This window comes from Toxotes jaculatrix, chromosome 20 (genome assembly GCF_017976425.1).
Source record: "Toxotes jaculatrix isolate fToxJac2 chromosome 20, fToxJac2.pri, whole genome shotgun sequence".
Classification (NCBI taxonomy): Eukaryota; Metazoa; Chordata; class Actinopteri; family Toxotidae; genus Toxotes; species Toxotes jaculatrix.
In genome coordinates, this window is record NC_054413.1 from 9,162,731 (window position 1) to 9,181,769 (window position 19,039).

Below are 19,039 nucleotides of genomic sequence, written 5' to 3' on the forward strand. Positions count from 1 at the left end.
TTATGTTATTTCATTTTTGCACTATGCTGTTTTAGAGCGGCTAAGGTGTTACCTGAACATTAGTCTTTCCTTGTTCTGTCCTGAGAAGACCCACAACAACTGACTGCGTGACTAATGTTGCTTTTTGAAGGGAAAGTACACCCTAAAATAGAATTCAGTGTTAAGTGGTGAATTTTAAGCAGCAGCAGAGAGACAGACTGTAGTGATGATTTCATTTGGAGAAATAACAAACCTGCTCCCTAAACAGGGAGTAATGGAACAACTGCTCGTATGCTATATCAGAGTCAGGAGCCATGATGGCTTTATTGCTCTATGTTTTTCCCTGACTCACAGTTGGATGCCCTACATTTCAATAAAGCCCATAGGGTGTGTAACTAATTTACTTACGATGGACAAATAAATGTCACCTGATGATATCATCAATTCAGGTCTTCATGCTCCGACTCCCAGGCAAATAAACAGCATTGACTCTCTACAAATCACTGGAGCAGCAAATTTCCGATTTAGGGTGTATTGTCCCTTTAAATCCATGCTACACAGAGATACACTCCTTCCGTGAACCTCTAACACTCAGCGCAGTTCTTCTCTGGTGCTCTACTGACAATGAAATGTGGGAAGGGATATATGATTTGTGTGGGTGGGCTGGCTTTGCAAAACATCAGAGCAAGCCTAGACAAACATCATTGGTGTATTTAGCCTCCAAGGCCACTGCAAAACCCTGCAGCAGCTGAATGTGTTGATAAAGGCAGCAACTGTCGGGGCAGGTAGGATGTTTGGCTACTGCACAACATGGACTCATTGTGTCTCTGGCAGTGTCATATTACTCCCTTTGCAGGAAAAGTCCCCAGCTTGTTCCAAGACACAGAGCAGATTAAAAAGTCTGGCATGTGAAAAAAAACATTTTCTATGTTATTAATTTATAAACTACGATCTCTTCTTATCTTATGTCCGTTTCTGTTTTAATGGTTAAAAAATGTCTGTTTATTATTAACTCACCCTTAAGGACACGTTTCGGAAAATACACCTGCTAACAAACAGTTTCATAAAGTTACCACATGCGGTTAAAATTTAAACGAGACGTCAAGCGATCTTGGTTTCAAAATAAAAGCATACTCAACACGAAAAAAAAATGGCAACATATAACACGTGCTTTAAGAGAGAAAAGTCTGTTATATTTTATTTATTATTCTTAAACATATTCATTATTTTCATTGTGGCAGCTACGCTGAATCAAATCGTTAGTCGATATCACATGGATTTTACATGTCATTTTATTTCAGTTCTGGCCGGAAATGGTCTCTTTATTATTTCCGACAACTTGACATCGTTGTAGCATTAAGGTGCTATTGACAGCTGTCACCTTCTGCCTCTCACTGTCCACATGTAGTTTTACAACATAGCATGGAAGAGGAGGACTCATCACATTTAATGATTAAACAGGTTAATGAATAAAAGATGTTAAAAAGACAAATTTGTCTTCAACACTCCCTGTACTGGTAGGGCACGGCCACGTCTGTGCACCAGGAAGAGACGCAAACATCTCACCTTTAGGGGGATAAAGCCATGCGATCAGACAGTTTAGATGAATATAGTTTGCACTTGAAGAATGTTTATGGTGTGGTTGATGGTTTGCTTTATATTAAAGGAAAACACAGCCTTCAGCAACTTTGTTTTCTGCCCGGTGTTCGGCCTGTTCTCACATCGCTACTAGTTTCGCAGCATCGGCTCAGTGTTGCAAACACCCACCCCTCCTGCACCATTTCCGTGTTTTACACGGAATCATTCCCACTTAGCCCGTGCCACGTCAAATAAATACGCAGGTTTTGTTCAATAATAACGCGAGGCAATAAGACAACAGGAGCAGACGGCGTTTAATGAATGGAAAATGCACTGTGTTTGGCAAACACTGCGACATTGTTGCAGGATAAACCGGTTAATAAGTGAAAGGGTGCGTGACGTGTATAAAATTTGATGCTAAAACAACCCAACTTACCCAGTGCCACCTCGCAGGCTTTGCGCAGCTGTGAATGGTGAGCCTTTTTCACCTCCTTGTCGGCCAGGATCTTTTCCAAAGCTCGTGTAAGGAACATGTTTTTCGTCTTTTTGCCCTCAAACATGTCGCACCGGAATTTGGGGCGAGGTGTGCCTGGTCCCAAGGGAGGGCTGCAGCCGCCTCGAATGGAGATGTATTCCTTTACAAATGTCAGCCGCAGAGCCCCTAACAGACAAACATAAATAAACACAGAAGGTGGGGTAAATCCCTCAGATTTCCATTAACGACCTGCCTCCTGCGCCATGTTGGAGAGAGGAAACGACGTCACGCACGTTTGAGAACGGCCGCAGTGAGGCAGCAGGGAGAGGAAGAGAGAGAGAGGAGAGAGGAGAGTATAGTCTTACAGCTAAGCCTTCTCCACATATTCATCCATAAGCCCACACGGGCTTATTAAACTCATATGTAAAATAATTGATGTTAATATATGCATGCAATGAATTAAACAAGTGCGCACACCAGCGTCAGTGCGCGCAGTTTTTTTTGGGGGGGGGGGGGGCATATCCACTATTTCCATTTATTTACATACAAAATACGTACATTTATATTTATGCGAGATTTCAGTGCATATGTTGAATCGTTTGCTTCTCAATGGACACAGTTGTTATTAAAGACCAGTTTCACTTTTGTATTTACATATATTTTTTTATACTTACCCATCAACTTTAGTGAATGGAAATGTATTGCAATGGTTAATGCATGGTCCTCCATAACTAAACTTTTAACATCATCTGAAAACATTTTAGATACAGATCTAGTCCTTGCCTGATGTAAGTTAAAGTTTTAAATATATTATTTGGGAGGGTTGCAGGATTCCCTTTCCACTTTCCACAAAACTACAATCACAAATTTGTGAAAAAAAAAAGTTCGGGCAATGACAAATATGAACACGTCCTCTCATTTGTAATTGTCATGTTGTTGCAAATATCATTGTACCTATTAATTTTATCCTACCATCATTTGTTTAACGATTCACCTCGCCTATAACTGTGTGTTCCTACATGTATAAATTTGCTACCCTGCCTTTTCCAGCATTTGAGTAACATTTACCAAAGTCCAACGGCAAATACAGGAAATCTGGCAATTTGACAGCACAGATTTGGCAGTTGTGGGCGGCAGAGTTCACTTTCTCTTTGGACTGTCTTGCGTGTCAGTTCTACCATTTCTGAATCCATAAATAAGAGCTGCGCTGCAGAATCAGAGACTGGATGTGAAGAGAGGAAAAGAAAAAGTGGAGGATGTTTTGAAAGAGAGAGCTTGATTACACTTGTAATGTTTATTATCAAACACGCCCGTGAACATGTGTACAAAACATTTAGAGAAGACAAATAAGGGCTGCAAATGTGACATTTCACTTCTTTCCTTGTTGATGACATACAGGAAAGCTGTTAGAGATACACCACAATAAATGTATATGAAGGCGACATAAATGTGACAACATAAATACATACTGTTACATAACATTATTTATTCAAGTCAGATAGTATACATTTATTAAAATCTTACATTAAGGTAAACATTTCTGGCACTGTCACTGATCCATACCTGAGTAATGACACAGTTAGCTACTGAAGTGACAGGTCAGACTTTACAAATTTTAGAACAGGTCTAACATCAAAATTCTCAATTTAAACCAAACCCTAGATTGTCAGGTGATAGCATCTTATGTACACCAACAATGTTGCAGTTATAAAGGCATTTATTTGTTAACAGCATAGTTTGAGAATCTAAACTGGCACATAATAGGACTAATTCAAAATAAAGTAATAAAAAAAAAAAAGAAACCAGAGTAATGAATAAACAATGATGCAAGTTTTTTAATGTAACACATTTTTAGAAAACATTAAAATCTGGGATGTGTTTTTAAAAAGTGCTGCTGTATCATGACAAGTGCTTCCATGACTGCCATTCAACGAAAAAAAAAAAAAAAAGCTTATTTGATTGTAAAATCTGCATTATTCTTGCTTTATTTTTTCTTTGTAAGTGAAGAGCAGCTGTAAATCATGGGGGACGGAGCCAGATTCAAGTTCTGAGCTTGAATCTGCCCGGAGAGAATCCTGTGCCAGAACTTAGATGGCACAAATCACAACCCACCGATCCAACCGGGTGCTCTCTGACACTGTATGCGTGATCTTTTTGTGTGTAAACAGACTGGTTGCTTAAAGGATTTTTGGCTTTTGGTACAAAACCCACCACCATTAGTTCATATTTTATCAGAAAAGAAAAACAAGGTGAAGAACCTCAATAACAAGAAAAACAAATTCAAATCCATGCGCTGGTGATCCTTTGCAGCTCCTCACCTGATACTATCGGGGATTAATATGAAATCTCAGAGGAATATGAGGTGTTGAGATAGGTAGCCTTTGAGGGTGGGGCCTACAGCGTGGTCATATATATGGAAATCTGTCCTTGTGTGTCTCACACTTCTTCAGAAGACCTGATGCAATGGCCTTCACGGCCCTCATGGTCTCGGTGCAAGTCGGGTTGATCAGAGACTCAGGCAGGAGAAAGCCAAAGTATCCTGTGTCCCTCAACTCAAACGCAAAGGCGTAAGGGATCCCGTTCCTGTAGGCCCAGTCGATAGAGCTGCCTGAGCTAACATCTGTGGGAGGAGAGTGATACTCGATAATGAGTTCTGTTTCGGTTGATAAGCTTGAAACATGCAATAAAGATAAGGAACAGTACTCACACAGAGTTGTGGAAGCGGGTCCATATCTGTACCTTACTCCATAGGCAGAGTACAAGGCCGTCACTGCATTGTAAGCTGCTAACTCCTAGAAAGTGAAAGCAAAAGTCCATCTCATTTCCTCACAGAAGGATTTTAATATAATATGTATTTGATAGGTTGATTGGGTTAAATAACCATTAGTAGATTATTGGTTTATTATAAAGTAACAGATGTCTTACCACACAGCTGAAGTTGGGGATAGTGGCATACTTGTAGGAATAGGGGTAAAGCAGCATTTGGGCGTAGGCGTGGATGGATATGTATGCTTTGACACGCTTCTTGTGCTTGCGCAGGAACTTGGCCACAGCCTTGACTTCAGGTTCCGACTCAGGGAAGGGACCACAGTAGGTGTCATCACAGGGATGAGAGGAGGCACCCTCATCTGGGGAAGGACAGGGGAGCATGGCCTACAGTCTTATCATCCAATCACTCCAGGATGCATTAAGCAACAGATCTGGATGTAGAAATCAGATCTTGTAGAAAATCAAAGAGGTTCTGCACTGTGATGAGGATTCATTATATTCTGGACCCAATCCAGCTACAGTGACTATGCAGGCAGTGTTGAAGACATAGAGAGAGATACTGTGGAGGAAACTAATGAGGACACAGATTGAAATCGCCACAGTCACATTATAATGCCAAGGATAACAGAAGCCAAAGACAGTAAGGTTCCAAAATGCTTTATGGAAACACTGAACCCACTGCCATGACCCACCATAACAAATAAATGTTTTTTGGATGCTGTGATGTTTGGGGCTCCGACACGCACACTGTCCCTGTCTCTCCCTCAAACATACTCCATTAGCATTTTTTCTGCTTAGATCAGTGAGCATCAGTGTATGTGCCCTTGACTGATGTAGATGAGTGATGCAAAAATAAACATAAACCTGTTCACCAGACCTCCGCTTATTCTGAAAGGACTCACCCAGAGAAACATGCAGAATGAAAAAGATCCTTACATATAATTAAGTATCATATCTAACAGAATAAAAACCCTATTTTTTTGTATTAAGGAATTTTGAATAAAATCAAGTTTGAAGTTCTCATATGAAATAAATCATAGCTATAATTACTACAAGTAATAGTGGTCAGTGGTGTAAATTAATAAGCATGGATTTCAGTCAGGCTGAACATTAACTTAGCTATTTCCTGTTTTATGCAATTCCGCAGTAGTCTATTACTGAAGCATAAACAGAGGTCTTATCCATATAACTGTGTTAAATCTATTATGCCTTATGTTCCTGAGAGCAACATTTCTATGAGAGTCAAAATTCATTTGTATAAATTCCCAAGCAGACACAAGCTGGATATGGTTACACAAACATAATTTCCAAACATGTTATTTCCCTTTCTCTGCCTCCTCTACTCCCAAATGAATAGTGCTGCCCTAGAATCATAATGTTTTGACAATCATAAATAGCACTATACAATGCAGTGTATGCTGTCAAGGATTACAGACTATGTGTACACAGTGGGCTTTCTTAAAAGCTCTCAATTAGAAACCCAGATAGCCAAATTTTATGAGCTAATGTTCCTTTGAGGGTGTAACACATGGTGCTTCAATCTCTCTCTGTTTCTCAGCTCACATTATATCTCTATATGTCTGTCTGTACCACATAAATCTTTGCTGTGATCTCAGAGCCCTCCCGGCGTGATGATGATTCAGCAGAACCTCAACCCCCCCCCCACACACACTCCCTCCACCAACCACCCACCAGATACTAAATGACATTAAACATAGATTTTTGTCACCACACAAATATTTTATCCACAGCTTACACTCATTAATAGACAGAAAAGGCTACATCAGCAACAGGCTACAAACAGTGCCTTGCCAAGTTGCACTGTGTGTGTACGTTATGAAACTCACCACACCATTTCACCTTCCAGTTTCTGTTAGCGTCCACTCCCCGGCAGTGGAACTTGTGGTTTTTGGACCGTGTTTTCCTCCAGAACCGATCCTGCGGGGGGGAACATAAAAGAGAGATGTCCACTTACTGTCAGACTCATCGCAGAAATGCAGCTATCTGCCATCTCCAGAATAATCCATCTGTCACTCATTCCAGCAGAGTGGGTCTGTTACTAACAGTAGATATGGAGACAGTAGTTGAGAGCCATTTTTTTCACAGGCGTTATTTTCTTTGAAGTATACGTAGACACTCATACAGAGATAAGTGCTGCATGATGACAAAAATTGCATTATCTCTCTGCTACTGAGGTTTTCAATTACAGTATGAGTTCTGATCCACTTGAACACAAAATCTGCAGTAAACTGCCTCGAAAATATTCAAAATCTGTGGATGGGAATGCTGGGCTACCATATTTTATTCTGAAAACTACACCTGAATAAAATAAAGGGGTTTCGCTGCTTAGCCCTGCATTCTGCAAAGTATCAGAGACATGTTTGAAAACTAGCTCCCTCTTCAAGAAAACAATCAAAAGTTATGACTCAGTTTGAAAATGAACAGCAAGATTTAGTCCGTGTTGTGTTTACATAGAACGACCTACACTACCGTGGTCCAGCTGAAGTGATATCCATCCACATTGAACACAGGCATGATGTAGAAGTTGAGCTGGTTGAGCAGTCGTCTCATCACAGAGTCATACTGGTATGAGTTGATGGCCTGTAATTAAGATACAAAACAGTATAATTATACAGCATTTGAACCCATGACACATCTAAACTGAGGTCTCATTCTACAATGACGTGTCATTACTATGCATGAATTGTTTTTATCGTTCTGTAAGCTTATGCACATTCACTGACTCAGTTCTTTGAATGCACGAATGGCTTCATACTCAGACTAGTATAGATGAGGATTGGACTGAGGAGATCTGGGCACTGGTCTAATACAGCTTATACCTGCTCTTTTATGAGGCTCAGGCCAAGGTTAATATGCTTAAGCACTGAGCAAAGATGGCACTCTGACCTCCAGTGGCCAACTGAAGTTACTACATCACAGTGAATCCATATCTCAGGGCGTGAGCTTGGGTTGGGGTTACGGCACGGTTTTTCCAAATCAAATGTTTTTCCTTGTTAATTTCTCGGTTATTCATTCTTATGTAAATCTGCCTCTGATTTCCTACTGCTCTTCCCTCCTTCCCTCCTACTCCTATTTTATCCTTCTTTGAAGAATTCCCCACTGAACTTAAATGTAAGTCCCTGTAATTCCTTGAGGTGAATTAGTCATGTATTTTAATTTGTCTTTCTATGATAAATTATAACTAACCCCATCGTTTAAGGAAGAGCCTGCAGATTATTCTACAGAATAACTGTAGAGCACAACAAATTATTGTTTTCTAAATGATATGGTCCAGCAAACCTTAGACAAGCGTAGCTTTAGAATGTGCATATCCTACTAGTGGCAGATGTCCTTTTCTCCTCAACATCAGCTCATTTGATTACTAAGTTAAAATATTTTTTAGTACCTGACAATTGAGGTTCATCATGCAAGAATTCCCTAAAACAGGGTGTGACTCATTGCTTTAAATTGATATTCATGTAGTGTCCTTTAATTATCTTTACTTTCTGGCAGTCGTGTTGCAGTGTGTTGCAAATCCCACTCATCTGGCATCTAGGTAGTATAAAAGGAGCCATTAAAGGTTTTTGCAGTTAATGTTTGATTCTGGTCCTGTGACGTCCTCACTTCAGAGGGTACTAACTAAGACCTTAAGGGTGTGATGGAATTCGTGTAAACGTCTGGGTCACGTTCAACATCTGAACAATAAAGGGTATTCTTAAGCATTTGCAAAACTGCACATGACAAGTGAACAGATGTTCACATTATGTTGACAACCCCTGAGACACAAACATCACAGACTTGCTTGCTGCAAGCCATCATTCAGGCTATATTCAGGAAGGTATGTGTTCCTGTAAAGGCACTGTAGAAACTTGCTATGGTGCAAGCATAGTGTAACTTCACACAGTGTTTTGAATTTTCAAATTTGTAGACAAGAAAAACAACACTACCTCTTTGACAAACCACTGGCAGAAGGCAGGTCCGATCCACTCTCTGGCATGGATGCCGCAGTCGATCCACACAGCATTCTTCTGGGGACGACTTCTCTTTCCTAGCTGACAGGAGACAAGATCCGTTAGTTTTAGAGAAGCAGGAGTATGCACTTGCATGTATCTTTTTTTTATTTTTTAAATGTATGTCTCATGCCCTCTCTCCTACCTGAAGCACATACAGTGGCCTTCCCTCATATGACTTCCCAATGGAAAACATATCAACCAGCTCAGGGTGTGTTCTGTTCATGTCAAACATCCAGCTCTGGATCTTAAGCACAGAAAATCACGTAGAGTGAACGTCATTGAAGAAATTGTCTAACATTTTCAGGAATAATTATAAAATTGCAAAGCCTTATAGAGTAAAAACTTTCTAAGATACTGTACTGTTTGAAATGTAATGTGTAATGTATGTGTACATGCTCCTGTACATGTATGAGCATTTGTGTTGGGTTGTGTCTTTGCCTTCGTGATGCATCTGCACAGGCACACAGAGATGCATGTGTGCAAGTGCGTGTTTTATAGCGAAGGAGAGGATCAAAGTACTAAAAATTTGTGTAGGTTCTCAGGATCTGTGTGTGGAACTCGTGCTGCTTAACAGGGCCTGACAGATTCATGAACCAGGGGCACGATCAACCTGGGAAAATAAACACTCTAAGTGAAGTGTCTGAAGTAGGGTGCGTGCCTGTGTCCGAGAGCGCGAGGCTGTGGGAGCGAGACCTGTGGAATGGGGTAATTGGGAGTTTGAGAGCGCCTTAGAGAGGTTGTTTGTTTGCTTTTGTGCACGCATTAGATTAGCAAGCAGAGGAGAGTAAGAGATAGGTAGGTAGATGGTGTGCTTCGCATCTACCTCTTCCAGAGAGTGGTAAACCTCGTAGTCATACTGAGACTCTGACCTCCGCTTGCGAGAGGAGCGATATCCTGTCTGCTTTTCAATTTCCCTCTGCAGATTGGAGATAAACACTCTGTGGATGGAACAGAAGGAATAAGACAGACATTATAGGCATGATGGACGACCACTGTAACATCCTTGTCAATGACATTTAAACATGTGGGCACTGTACACTCAATGACTAATTGGATTTGGCCAGTAGTATTGTTGTAGTATGGTTTTTCCATGGTGTGAGTTTTTCATTATAACATCCTTCTTGTTACAGTCTGACATCTGCCTTCACGAGTGACATGGGGGAAGATGAAATTTACAGATATTACCATTTAATAATTTGTTACAGTAGTTCCCTGTTTGACTGTAGTGTCACTGCATATTAACTGAATGTAATATATCTGCTGAGTGTTGAAGGGCTTGCATGAAGTGCTGGCTCAGGGGTCCGGGATTTACTGTTGACTCATTCTTAACACCAATTATACAGCTGCTCTCACTCATCCTCTTCCTTTCCAACATACAAACCATATTTCCACATTCTGTTTAATAACATTTGATGTGATCTTTTTTTCTTGATTCTTCTAAAATATACTTCTCTATAAGGTCCTTACATATACATTTCTAACCATATCTACAGTAACATTAAAGACTTCTCAAAACCTCACCCTCAAAACCTCAAGCATCTACCAACGTCTGTGTCCCCTGCAGTGTAAACCGTTTTTTGAAAAATCCTAAGTCAATCAACAGAGAGAAGAAAAAAAAAAATTTGTCATCCTCAGATCTGCAATTCCTCCCTTAGGACAGAGATGACAATGGAATTCTTTCTGGCTGCGGCTGCTTTGATAAAACTCCATCGTTTCAACGTTAATTTTGATGAAGGATGGGGGAGAGAGATGAAAGGGTTGCTTTTTGGAGCAGATTGGGAGAGGGGCTCTTATGTCCTCTGCGTGTGTGTGTGTGTGTGCATTTTTTGTGTGTCCCAGCTTTGAGGAAGTATGAGGTCTTCTGCATGCAAAGTATGGCCGACTCTGCATGTGCAAATCATATATTGTGGCAAGAGAAAGCTGGGTAATTGCAATGCCCAGCAGATGTATCTGTGGGTGTAGAAAATGTGCTAAGAAGATCATCCAGTATGTAAGATTATACAAATAAGCATGCATGTGTATTGCATGTCTCCATATCTATGGCATGAGGTCTTTCCAGTATTACCGATAATCCATATGTTCCTGCTTTAAGCGAGAACGTAGGCCTCGTGTGTCGTTGCGTTTAACGTGGACATCCACGGTGGCATTGTGGGAGATCAGAGAAACACTGTTGGGCTGCCATAAGTCCACCTGAAGGGAGACAACAAAGATATTAGATGACGGGTTACTGTAATACAAACACCCAGCAGGATTTTATGATGAGCTATACACGTGGCAGATAAAGATGAAATCCTCTGTCATGGTATGTGTAATGTATATGCTTTTTTGCATCACAATATATCAACATGTACTACTTAAAAATGTCATGATGTTAATGTTACATTTGGTGAAAATGACCAAATGGTTTTGGTAAGACCTGAACAGTTTAACATTCCTCCAGTCTCTTCCCTCGAGTGATGAAGCAAATCAGAGGAATGCTGATGATGCTACAGCGTTAATGGGGCAGAACACACACTGACGTGTCCCATTAACCAGCAGGGAAAGACTCTCCCTCTGCCTCCCGCTCTCTACTGTTTGACCTCATGTTAGCAGCAAAAATCCTGTCTTTCAGCGCTTGTTATCAGGCCGTGATAGCCGGGGTCTGTTAGCTTTAGCTGAAACCGAAACAGCCCATTGGCCAAACATGCTGGCCAGCCAAATAAACACAGACACCATGTGGTAACTGATAAAATAACAGACAGGGGAAGAGAAAATAAAAGAAAGACTAAAAGAGTATTTTTGAACCAACAGGAAAGCAGAGGTTTACGAATGACACACACAGTAGTCACTGCGAAGGCACAGAGAATACTGTGCGTTTAGGATGTTCGCACACGTCTGTGTTTGCAGGTGTGTGTGGATGTCCTCAGCTGGCTTTCATTTGCAGCATGGGGGCAGAGACATGCAGGCTGGCACACATGCTTGTTAATGTGTCAATTGGTTTAATGGTTTACAGAATGCATACCAGATTAATTTAACTTTCCTTATAGCCACAGGAGTAGAAGACCCTCAGCTGGAATGTTTGGTGCCCTCAAGTATAAACCGCTCTCGGCTGCTGCACTTTTATGGCATTTCCAAATGGTTAAGCACACCAAAATGTCTCAGCTACGCTCATCTGTCAGCCAAACAAATCCAAAACACAAATGCCTAAAAAAAAGCATTTAAACATCTCTGATCAGATAATACGACTCCTTAAAAACAATTCTCTCAATTTAAAAATTTATAGCTTTATTTATGAGCCCTAAATGTGCATTCTTTGTCTGCTTTATAAATCTTTCATCTGTTGACTATGGGATTTTTCTTTCTTTTTTTTGTGAGTGTGTCTGTGTATACAGACACTATTGAACTTGTGTTGTTTTGGTTGATGTAATCCTGGTCGTGGGCAGAACAAGAAAGGAAAAGTTATAGTTCCATAAAATGAGCCGGCTCTTTCTTTAAGGCAGATGAGGTGAAGCTGTAGCCCAGAGTTTATATGTCAAGTAAAAGAAAACAAGTTCTACAAAGTAAACAGTTGTAATTGAATATGTATTACAGGTCTAATCACTGTATGTTTTCAGCTGTTTGACATTTTGGTGGATGAAATGAGTAAAAATGAAATTCACCCAATACATATTCAATATTTATTCTTAAAAAACTGTATAGCTCTGTTTAAATCTAAATTTCAAGTTTCTCCTCAAGACAAAGACAGGCTCTCTCTCCTCCTGTTAAAAGGAGACAGACTCCATGATGTCATCTATAGACAAGCGTTGAAACCTCTCCATAGACAGTAATAATGGAATAACTCACTGGACGCAATGACAGCAGCCGGGGTGATTTTACCAAGATATTAGTACATCTGTTCCACAGATTTAATCCTTGCAGCATCTCAGGCAAGTACTTCTACAGCTTGAGCTCAGAGGGAGACAGTCACTAATTCTGTGTCACTGCTCTCATCAAACAACACTGGGCCACTGGAGATTTCTGTTTATGCCAGTTTAGTCACTGAATCAATTAGCTGCTTAGTCGATTAGCAACTATTTGGATAGTCCATTAATTGTCATTTTTTCAAACAAAAATACCACACGCTGACTAATTCCAGCTGCTCAAGTGTGATAAGATGTTTTTTTTGCCTTATGTAACAATAAACTGAACATTTTTAGATTTTGGTGTGATTGTCAGATAAAACAAGCAGTTTGATGACATCACCTCGGGCCGCGGGAAATAATAATCATCTGAAATTAGTGCAAATTGCTGGAATTAACAGAGAATCTCTTGCGTCCCAAACATGTTCTCCAGAAGCTGAAGTGGAAATGGAGCACCAAAGTAATTATTAACTTTTTGGTTTTTTTTTTTTTTTTCAAAAAGTAGAAATATCTTATCTTGACAGGACATAGCTTTGGTGAAGGTATTTACTCTACTAGGTGCATTCAGGAGCTGCTGTGTTTCTTCAATGGGCTGCACAGAGTCAAACTGTGTGCCCAGGACTGTGAGATTTACTCTGAAGTTATTACACCTGTTTATACAGATTGTTTCTGTAGATCAGACTCTGTTAAAGCAGGGCTTTTACAGCTCATGCTATCTACTATTTAGGTTGCTTCAGTTTCTCCTGATTTGTTGCTGTTGTTTCCAGAAATGCAAAACACATTGATTCTTATGTACCAGAGTCTTTCTCATTGGAATGACCTAGCCACCACTAGGTGTTTGGAACAGCAAAGATAAATGGTTTTATGGGGATAAATGTTAAATCTTATGTCAAGCAACGATTGAGTGTAGTCAAACCAAAAATCTTGGATTATTACTTGAAGAAATGCGTTATTTTGTTCATGATGGACCTGATTCTTGATTCGTTTGCATTCCTTGTACAGTAGTTATTTATTATTTGACTTCATGCCTTGAAGCTGCAAACTTTGACAATGGCACTGGAGGCATGGCAGTGTGGCTAAGCTACTGAAAACACATGTCCACAGCTGTCCAAACAGTCGCTGCCACTGCCTTGGTTGGCCTTGGGAGCACCGTGTCCCCTGCCCTTCCATACATAAAACTCAAGCCAGATCCCAACCAGCAGCCCGGTTTCCCCTCACCACAAATCATAAATATTTTCGGAGTCCTCTTTTGCCCTCTTCTGTTGGTCCTGGATCACTTGACTTGCACCTGCACAGATGCCTTTCCTCTCTGCTGTTCCAAGCTGAAACTGGCCATAGCCATGATTTAAGACATTCTCCTCAAAGACAGTTTCTAAACTGTTTTAATCACTTGGAGATTTTATATTTTATTTACTCACTTAGCTGTTAAATTAGACTCACCACAGCTGACTAAAATCTAACTTGACTGTCCCAGAGCTTTGTCTCTATCATCCCAATAGTTAACACCAGATTACAAAGGTCTTTGTTGTAAACTTCCAAGGAAATTATGAGGAAATTACAGACCCATAAAAATTGTGAGCTGCGGTGGAAAGCTCTGATAAAGCTAGCTTTAAACCTTAAACCTAATGTTAAGATTATTTAGCAAAAAAATCACACACACTAAAAAAAAAATCCAAATCCAACACACTATAGGACTGTCTTCCAAATACTGATAGACTTATCGATTTATTGATTTAGACAAAGTACCACATGAGGCTGACTTGTTTTAGCTCTGTTAAGTTCTTTGGGGATTTTTTTTTGTCTTTGATATAATACTCATTAGTTATTAATGAAAAAGGATCCCCAGTATCACACTAATACTCACAAATATGTTTTGATATTCCAAAAGCACAATAGCTCTAAATGCACCATTCAACTGCAGATAGATGACAATACAGGAAAAACTGATTTTCATTGAAATCAACTGTTCAATCAATTATTCAAAGAGGTTCTTTGGCTGTTTGCTGAATAAGAATTTCTTTAGTCGAGGGCCATGTAGAATTGCATCGTGCTTTTTATGCTTTACAAAACAATCTTTGCTGCGTATTTACAAACTCAAACAATGTGCAAAGGAAGGTCATACATGCACTTGAGGCTGATTAGTAATTACTCCCAAATGAGTTTGGGGAGAGAGGCAAGGCCTTTGTGTCCTCCTGGGTTTCCCCTTAATTTCAGGATCTTTGAAACACATGTTCATATAGTTTTGTAAACTGTGAGACATCCGAGCATTTCAGTCCCATAATGAAAAAAATCTTTTGTGTTTTCCCCCATTTTCCCTCTCACAGTTTCTTACTGAGATGAACACAGAGCATCCTATCAACGGTATCTCAGTCTTGCAGACAGGGAGAATGTCCTGTCTGTGACAGATGACCACACTTGGCTGCTCGTTGTCTCTCTGTTTTGCCTATCGCTGTCCCCAGCCCCCAGTCACATCAACAGAGACCTCTGGGAGACTACCGGCTGGTATGAGCAGAACAATAACAGATAACCCACTTTTAATACGGCGTATCAGAAAAAAAACGCATCAATAAAAAACAGATTTTGAAGTCAGCCCATTGAAAATACTGTGTCTCAAATGTCACTGGCTTGGATTACACATAAGTATAAAATACTGCAGAATACTAGTGAGGGTGTGTGTGTGTGTGTGTGTGATGGAAATATAAGAAAAAAATAAGTACAAACCTTCATATGCGCCAGAATTTCCTTGAGCACTTGGACCTCCTCATCATTACTTGGAGTTATTCTGAAGACTTGATCACTGCAACGAAAAAAAAAAAGAAAAAAAAAAAAAACAAAGCTCTTGTAAGAGTCAGGTTCCCATTGGGATCAAAGTGCCCCAAGGGTTTTTTTTTTTTTTTTTACGCCACTAAAGTTCACTGTAACTTAGGATTGGATCCATTTTCGCTAAGTGCACATCATTTTCAAAAACATCTGGGCCACGGAGACAGGTAATGCAGCCGCCTTTTGTGCTGATTGAAGGTGACACTTATAATAGCAGATGTTTGATGGTGAAATGGGTGGTTCCTCTTTTAGAGTCCTATAGATGACAGGGTCAAACCCCAGTCAAACAATCTGGGTGAGACTTCATTATAGGATTATATTTCATCGTTTTCAGCTGGGCAGGTAGCACCTGCAACTATTCTTTGGTGGATTCAGTAGCAGCAGCTGTTTCACATTTTCATTCTGTAAATATATCAATCATATACTGATATGTACTGTGTAGATAATTGCGAAAAACACCTGTTAATATAGCAAACATAACATTTAAGAGAGATAATGATTATGATTTATCTTGTCTTGTCTGCCAAAATTTCCTGGATTAGATTTAAAATAAAGCCTGAGAGTACCGTCTTTAAACCTCTGTGGGAAGGTTGCTGAGTGTTTCATTCAATTTTGTAAATCAAGAATCAAGAAGAATTTATTCTAATCAAGAGCAGGATGGATTCAATATTTAGTTTAAGGCGAAATTAGTAAAATTAGCAGTAATTCAATATAAAAATCAGAGTTATGTTATTCCTCTCATCTGAGTTTTGTGAGATAATTGAAAGAAAAACTGGACGCAGACAGAGGAGCTTGGGAGCATTTCTAACTGAATTTGCAAACCACATCTTTTATATTACCTTCCTACAAAACAAAGGCACTCTTTATTCTCATCATGAATCATACATAGTGTTGCTTTTACTCTGCAGATCACAGTTTCTGGGCTTGACCTTAAAGCTAACGCGCTGCCAATAATTCATTAGTCTCTTATAGTCTCTCTTTGTTTGCCCATTTTTACCTGTCTGTCCGCTTGTTCTGCCTGTGTCCACTTTCCTGTCTCTCTGTCTTTGTCTCATGGGTGTCTTCCTCCCTCACGTTCTGCTTCTCTCAAAGAGCTTTTTACAGTGTGTCACACAGGAAGCTGGGCCCCCTAAACAAAGGTGGCAGCAGGCCACTCTGAGGTCTGGGGAACAAAAGGACCAGGGCACCCAACGTGAGTGGCCATCCCATTTCAATGACCACAACAACACACTGCCATTTCCACGGCAACGGCAGTGATAGAAGATGCACAGGCACAGGCTGAGTGGTTTTTTTGAAGGTGAAACTATTGTTAGGAAAGAAAAGGAACGGGGTAAAATAAATAAAATGAAAAGAAATTTCTGTCTCAAACATCAGAAAAATATGAGCTCACATATTTTCAATCAAGCTTCACAGATGTAAGTAAGCAAAACTTGTGATTTAGTTTTAACAGTGCAAGTGGCATCCCAAAACTCTACTGTATTCCATGCAGAACCATTTCTTCATCCTTTAGTCAAAGTTGACAGTGTTTTTGTTGCAGTACTGGCCTGACAGAGGCCTTTTGCTTTGCATCTACCAGCTGCAGGGCTTTCTGGATTAAAGCTGTCTTTAAGTTGTCAGTCGGTTGATTCCCACAGAAGGACTCTCTCTGGGATGGAAGCAATTTGTTTTTAAGACCTTCTGGCCCTTAAACCAAGAAGTTGACTCTCAGTCAGTGTTTTGATACTTGATATTTTTGATACGGCACAATCATCTTCTCTCCATTTTCATTGTTCAAATCTCTGTGTTTAATAATATCAAGATGTTTTTTTTTAAAGAATGATATGACATTACGTGACAACGAAGATCTTTATTAAGACTAAAGGCCCTTTATGAGGCAGTGTAGGACAACACCCACCACATCCCTAATTTCCAAGTGAAACTGGGCTGCATATTGGGACTTTCTGTGTCAAACCAGAGGTGGTGTGAGGTACCAAATATTTGGAGCACATCCAAAATATATGTTGTTTGAGACAGACGAGGAGGGGGTTTCCAGTGGAGGTGGTCTCCCTCTGCCGCTGCTAAATTACATCAAAAGCTCTTTTGAAAATCAGACCACAAATACTTTTACACGTCCCAGTTATGCCTTCTATATGCTTGCCCAAATTCCTATAGGTTTCCAGCCCTAGATGGTCCCGTTGAAGGTGTCTTTTTGTCCAGTTACTCCCCATATTTAAAACCCAAGGTCAAATTCTGGGTGTAGTTACTTTTAGGGTGCAGGTGAAGAGATGTGTGTTCCACATTCAGCCTCATAGACATGAAGACAGTCCTGGTGTACAAGGCCTTTTTATCAAAAAATGCTGCTCGCAAATTTGTTATTTCTCATAATTATAGAAACTCATGGCTAAACAAAGGTAGTTGGGAGTTGTTGGCATCTTGCAACTGTAATTTTTTAAATGAATGCTCTGAGCAGTTTGACAGGCTACTGCTGCTGCAAGCATCCCCACTGTCATCTGTGCCCATCCTGAGCAATCTGAAAGCCTCTCTGCAGCACAACATAACAGACAGCCTTATCCAAATGTCATCAGAAAACATGAACGGTCTGGAAAGAATATAGAGCAAACTATAAACATTATATTATATCTCAAACAGGAAAACGATGAAGAAGATGGTGAGCATAAAGACTTTCTTTGTTCTTTCTCTCTACTCTTTACTTAAGATAAAAACCGTCTCCTGATGTGAAGATCCCTGCAGACAAGTTGTGATAGCGATTCTGCTCTTTTCCTGCAGTCTCAGCTCTCTGAACAGGAATGAGAGTCCCAGTGTGTCCGGGCTCGCATGTGCCCCACAAATGAATGGGGGGGGGGGGGGGTCTTTACTCACCCTGCGTAGCGGTTGTTGTAGAGATAGGCACCGACGGGACATAGCAAGTTACTGCAGATTATCACACAAGCCAGTAAAACGGAGGCGCGAAATGCGCTCCTATGGTCCAGTGTCATCCTTGGACAGCAGATCAAAGACGGAAGATACCGATGAGGCTACTTTTGGGGATGCACAACTTATTTAGAAAAAAAAAAAAGTAAACTCAGAGGACTCGGTCCAAAGCACCATCAGCAATGTCGCTTATTTAGTCCGGGGGTGCGCTCCAGCGTAGATCTCCTCCTGACACAGAGGGTGCAAAAGGTGCGAAAGTCGGTCAGCTGGCACAAGGGAAGGATTTACCACCTCTTTGAAGCCGTGGAGGGAATTACAGTGAAGCAGCAGCCCTTTTTAAAAATGAGGAGGACCTGAGTCACGTGGCCCGGTGTCGGCGAAGTTGGTAACTGGATCCGTCTCTGGTGCGCACTGTGCGCTCAGGGGATCATACATATTGTCTAATGAACACATAGACAGCAAATTAGATTTTTTTTTTAAAGGTCAAATTAAGTGTATCAACGTTTTAAGTTAATGCATAAAGATTTTTTTAGAGACATGAACTACTACTAGAACTTCAGAACAACAGACTTATTCTTCCTGTGTCCTCAGCTCAGGTCCTTTAAAGAAGAAACTCA

At 40.3% G+C, this 19,039-nt stretch overlaps 2 protein-coding genes across 3 annotated transcripts in view; both read right to left on the minus strand.

Moving 5' to 3' along the window:
* The window catches only part of arfgef1 (ADP-ribosylation factor guanine nucleotide-exchange factor 1 (brefeldin A-inhibited)), a 48,571-nt gene extending 46,275 nt beyond the window's left edge, over window positions 1–2,296 (minus strand). For both annotated transcript variants that reach the window (XM_041065410.1, XM_041065409.1), the window contains exon 1: window positions 1,994–2,296. In XM_041065410.1, the coding sequence (XP_040921344.1) occupies window positions 1,994–2,117 (124 nt within the window). In that variant the 5' untranslated portion in view covers window positions 2,118–2,296. The remainder of the gene's footprint in view (window positions 1–1,993) is intronic.
* A 2,141-nt stretch (window positions 2,297–4,437) lies between these two features.
* cpa6 (carboxypeptidase A6) lies at window positions 4,438–18,487 on the minus strand. The gene is made up of 11 exons (XM_041065994.1): window positions 18,372–18,487; window positions 15,414–15,489; window positions 10,880–11,004; window positions 9,638–9,752; window positions 8,957–9,058; window positions 8,749–8,853; window positions 7,292–7,402; window positions 6,649–6,739; window positions 4,958–5,160; window positions 4,740–4,824; window positions 4,438–4,652 (listed from the first exon to the last, which is right to left on the minus strand). Exons 1-11 carry the CDS (start codon window positions 18,485–18,487, stop codon window positions 4,438–4,440), a joined length of 1,344 nt encoding a protein of 447 aa, XP_040921928.1.
* Between the last annotated feature and the right edge of the window lie 552 nt (window positions 18,488–19,039).

What these genes read in the sequence shown, in the direction of transcription:
- cpa6 (XM_041065994.1), bottom strand. Translation starts at nt 18,487, where the DNA reads ATGACACTGGACCATAGGAGCGCATTTCGCGCCTCCGTTTTACTGGCT. An exon ending in ATCACTTCAGCTGGACCACG is followed by an intron (nt 6,740 to 7,291) that starts GTAGTGTAGGTC and finishes TCCCCCCCGCAG; the next exon opens with GATCGGTTCTGGAGGAAAAC. An exon ending in TCCCCAACTTCAGCTGTGTG is followed by an intron (nt 4,825 to 4,957) that starts GTAAGACATCTG and finishes TTCACTTTCTAG; the next exon opens with GAGTTAGCAGCTTACAATGC.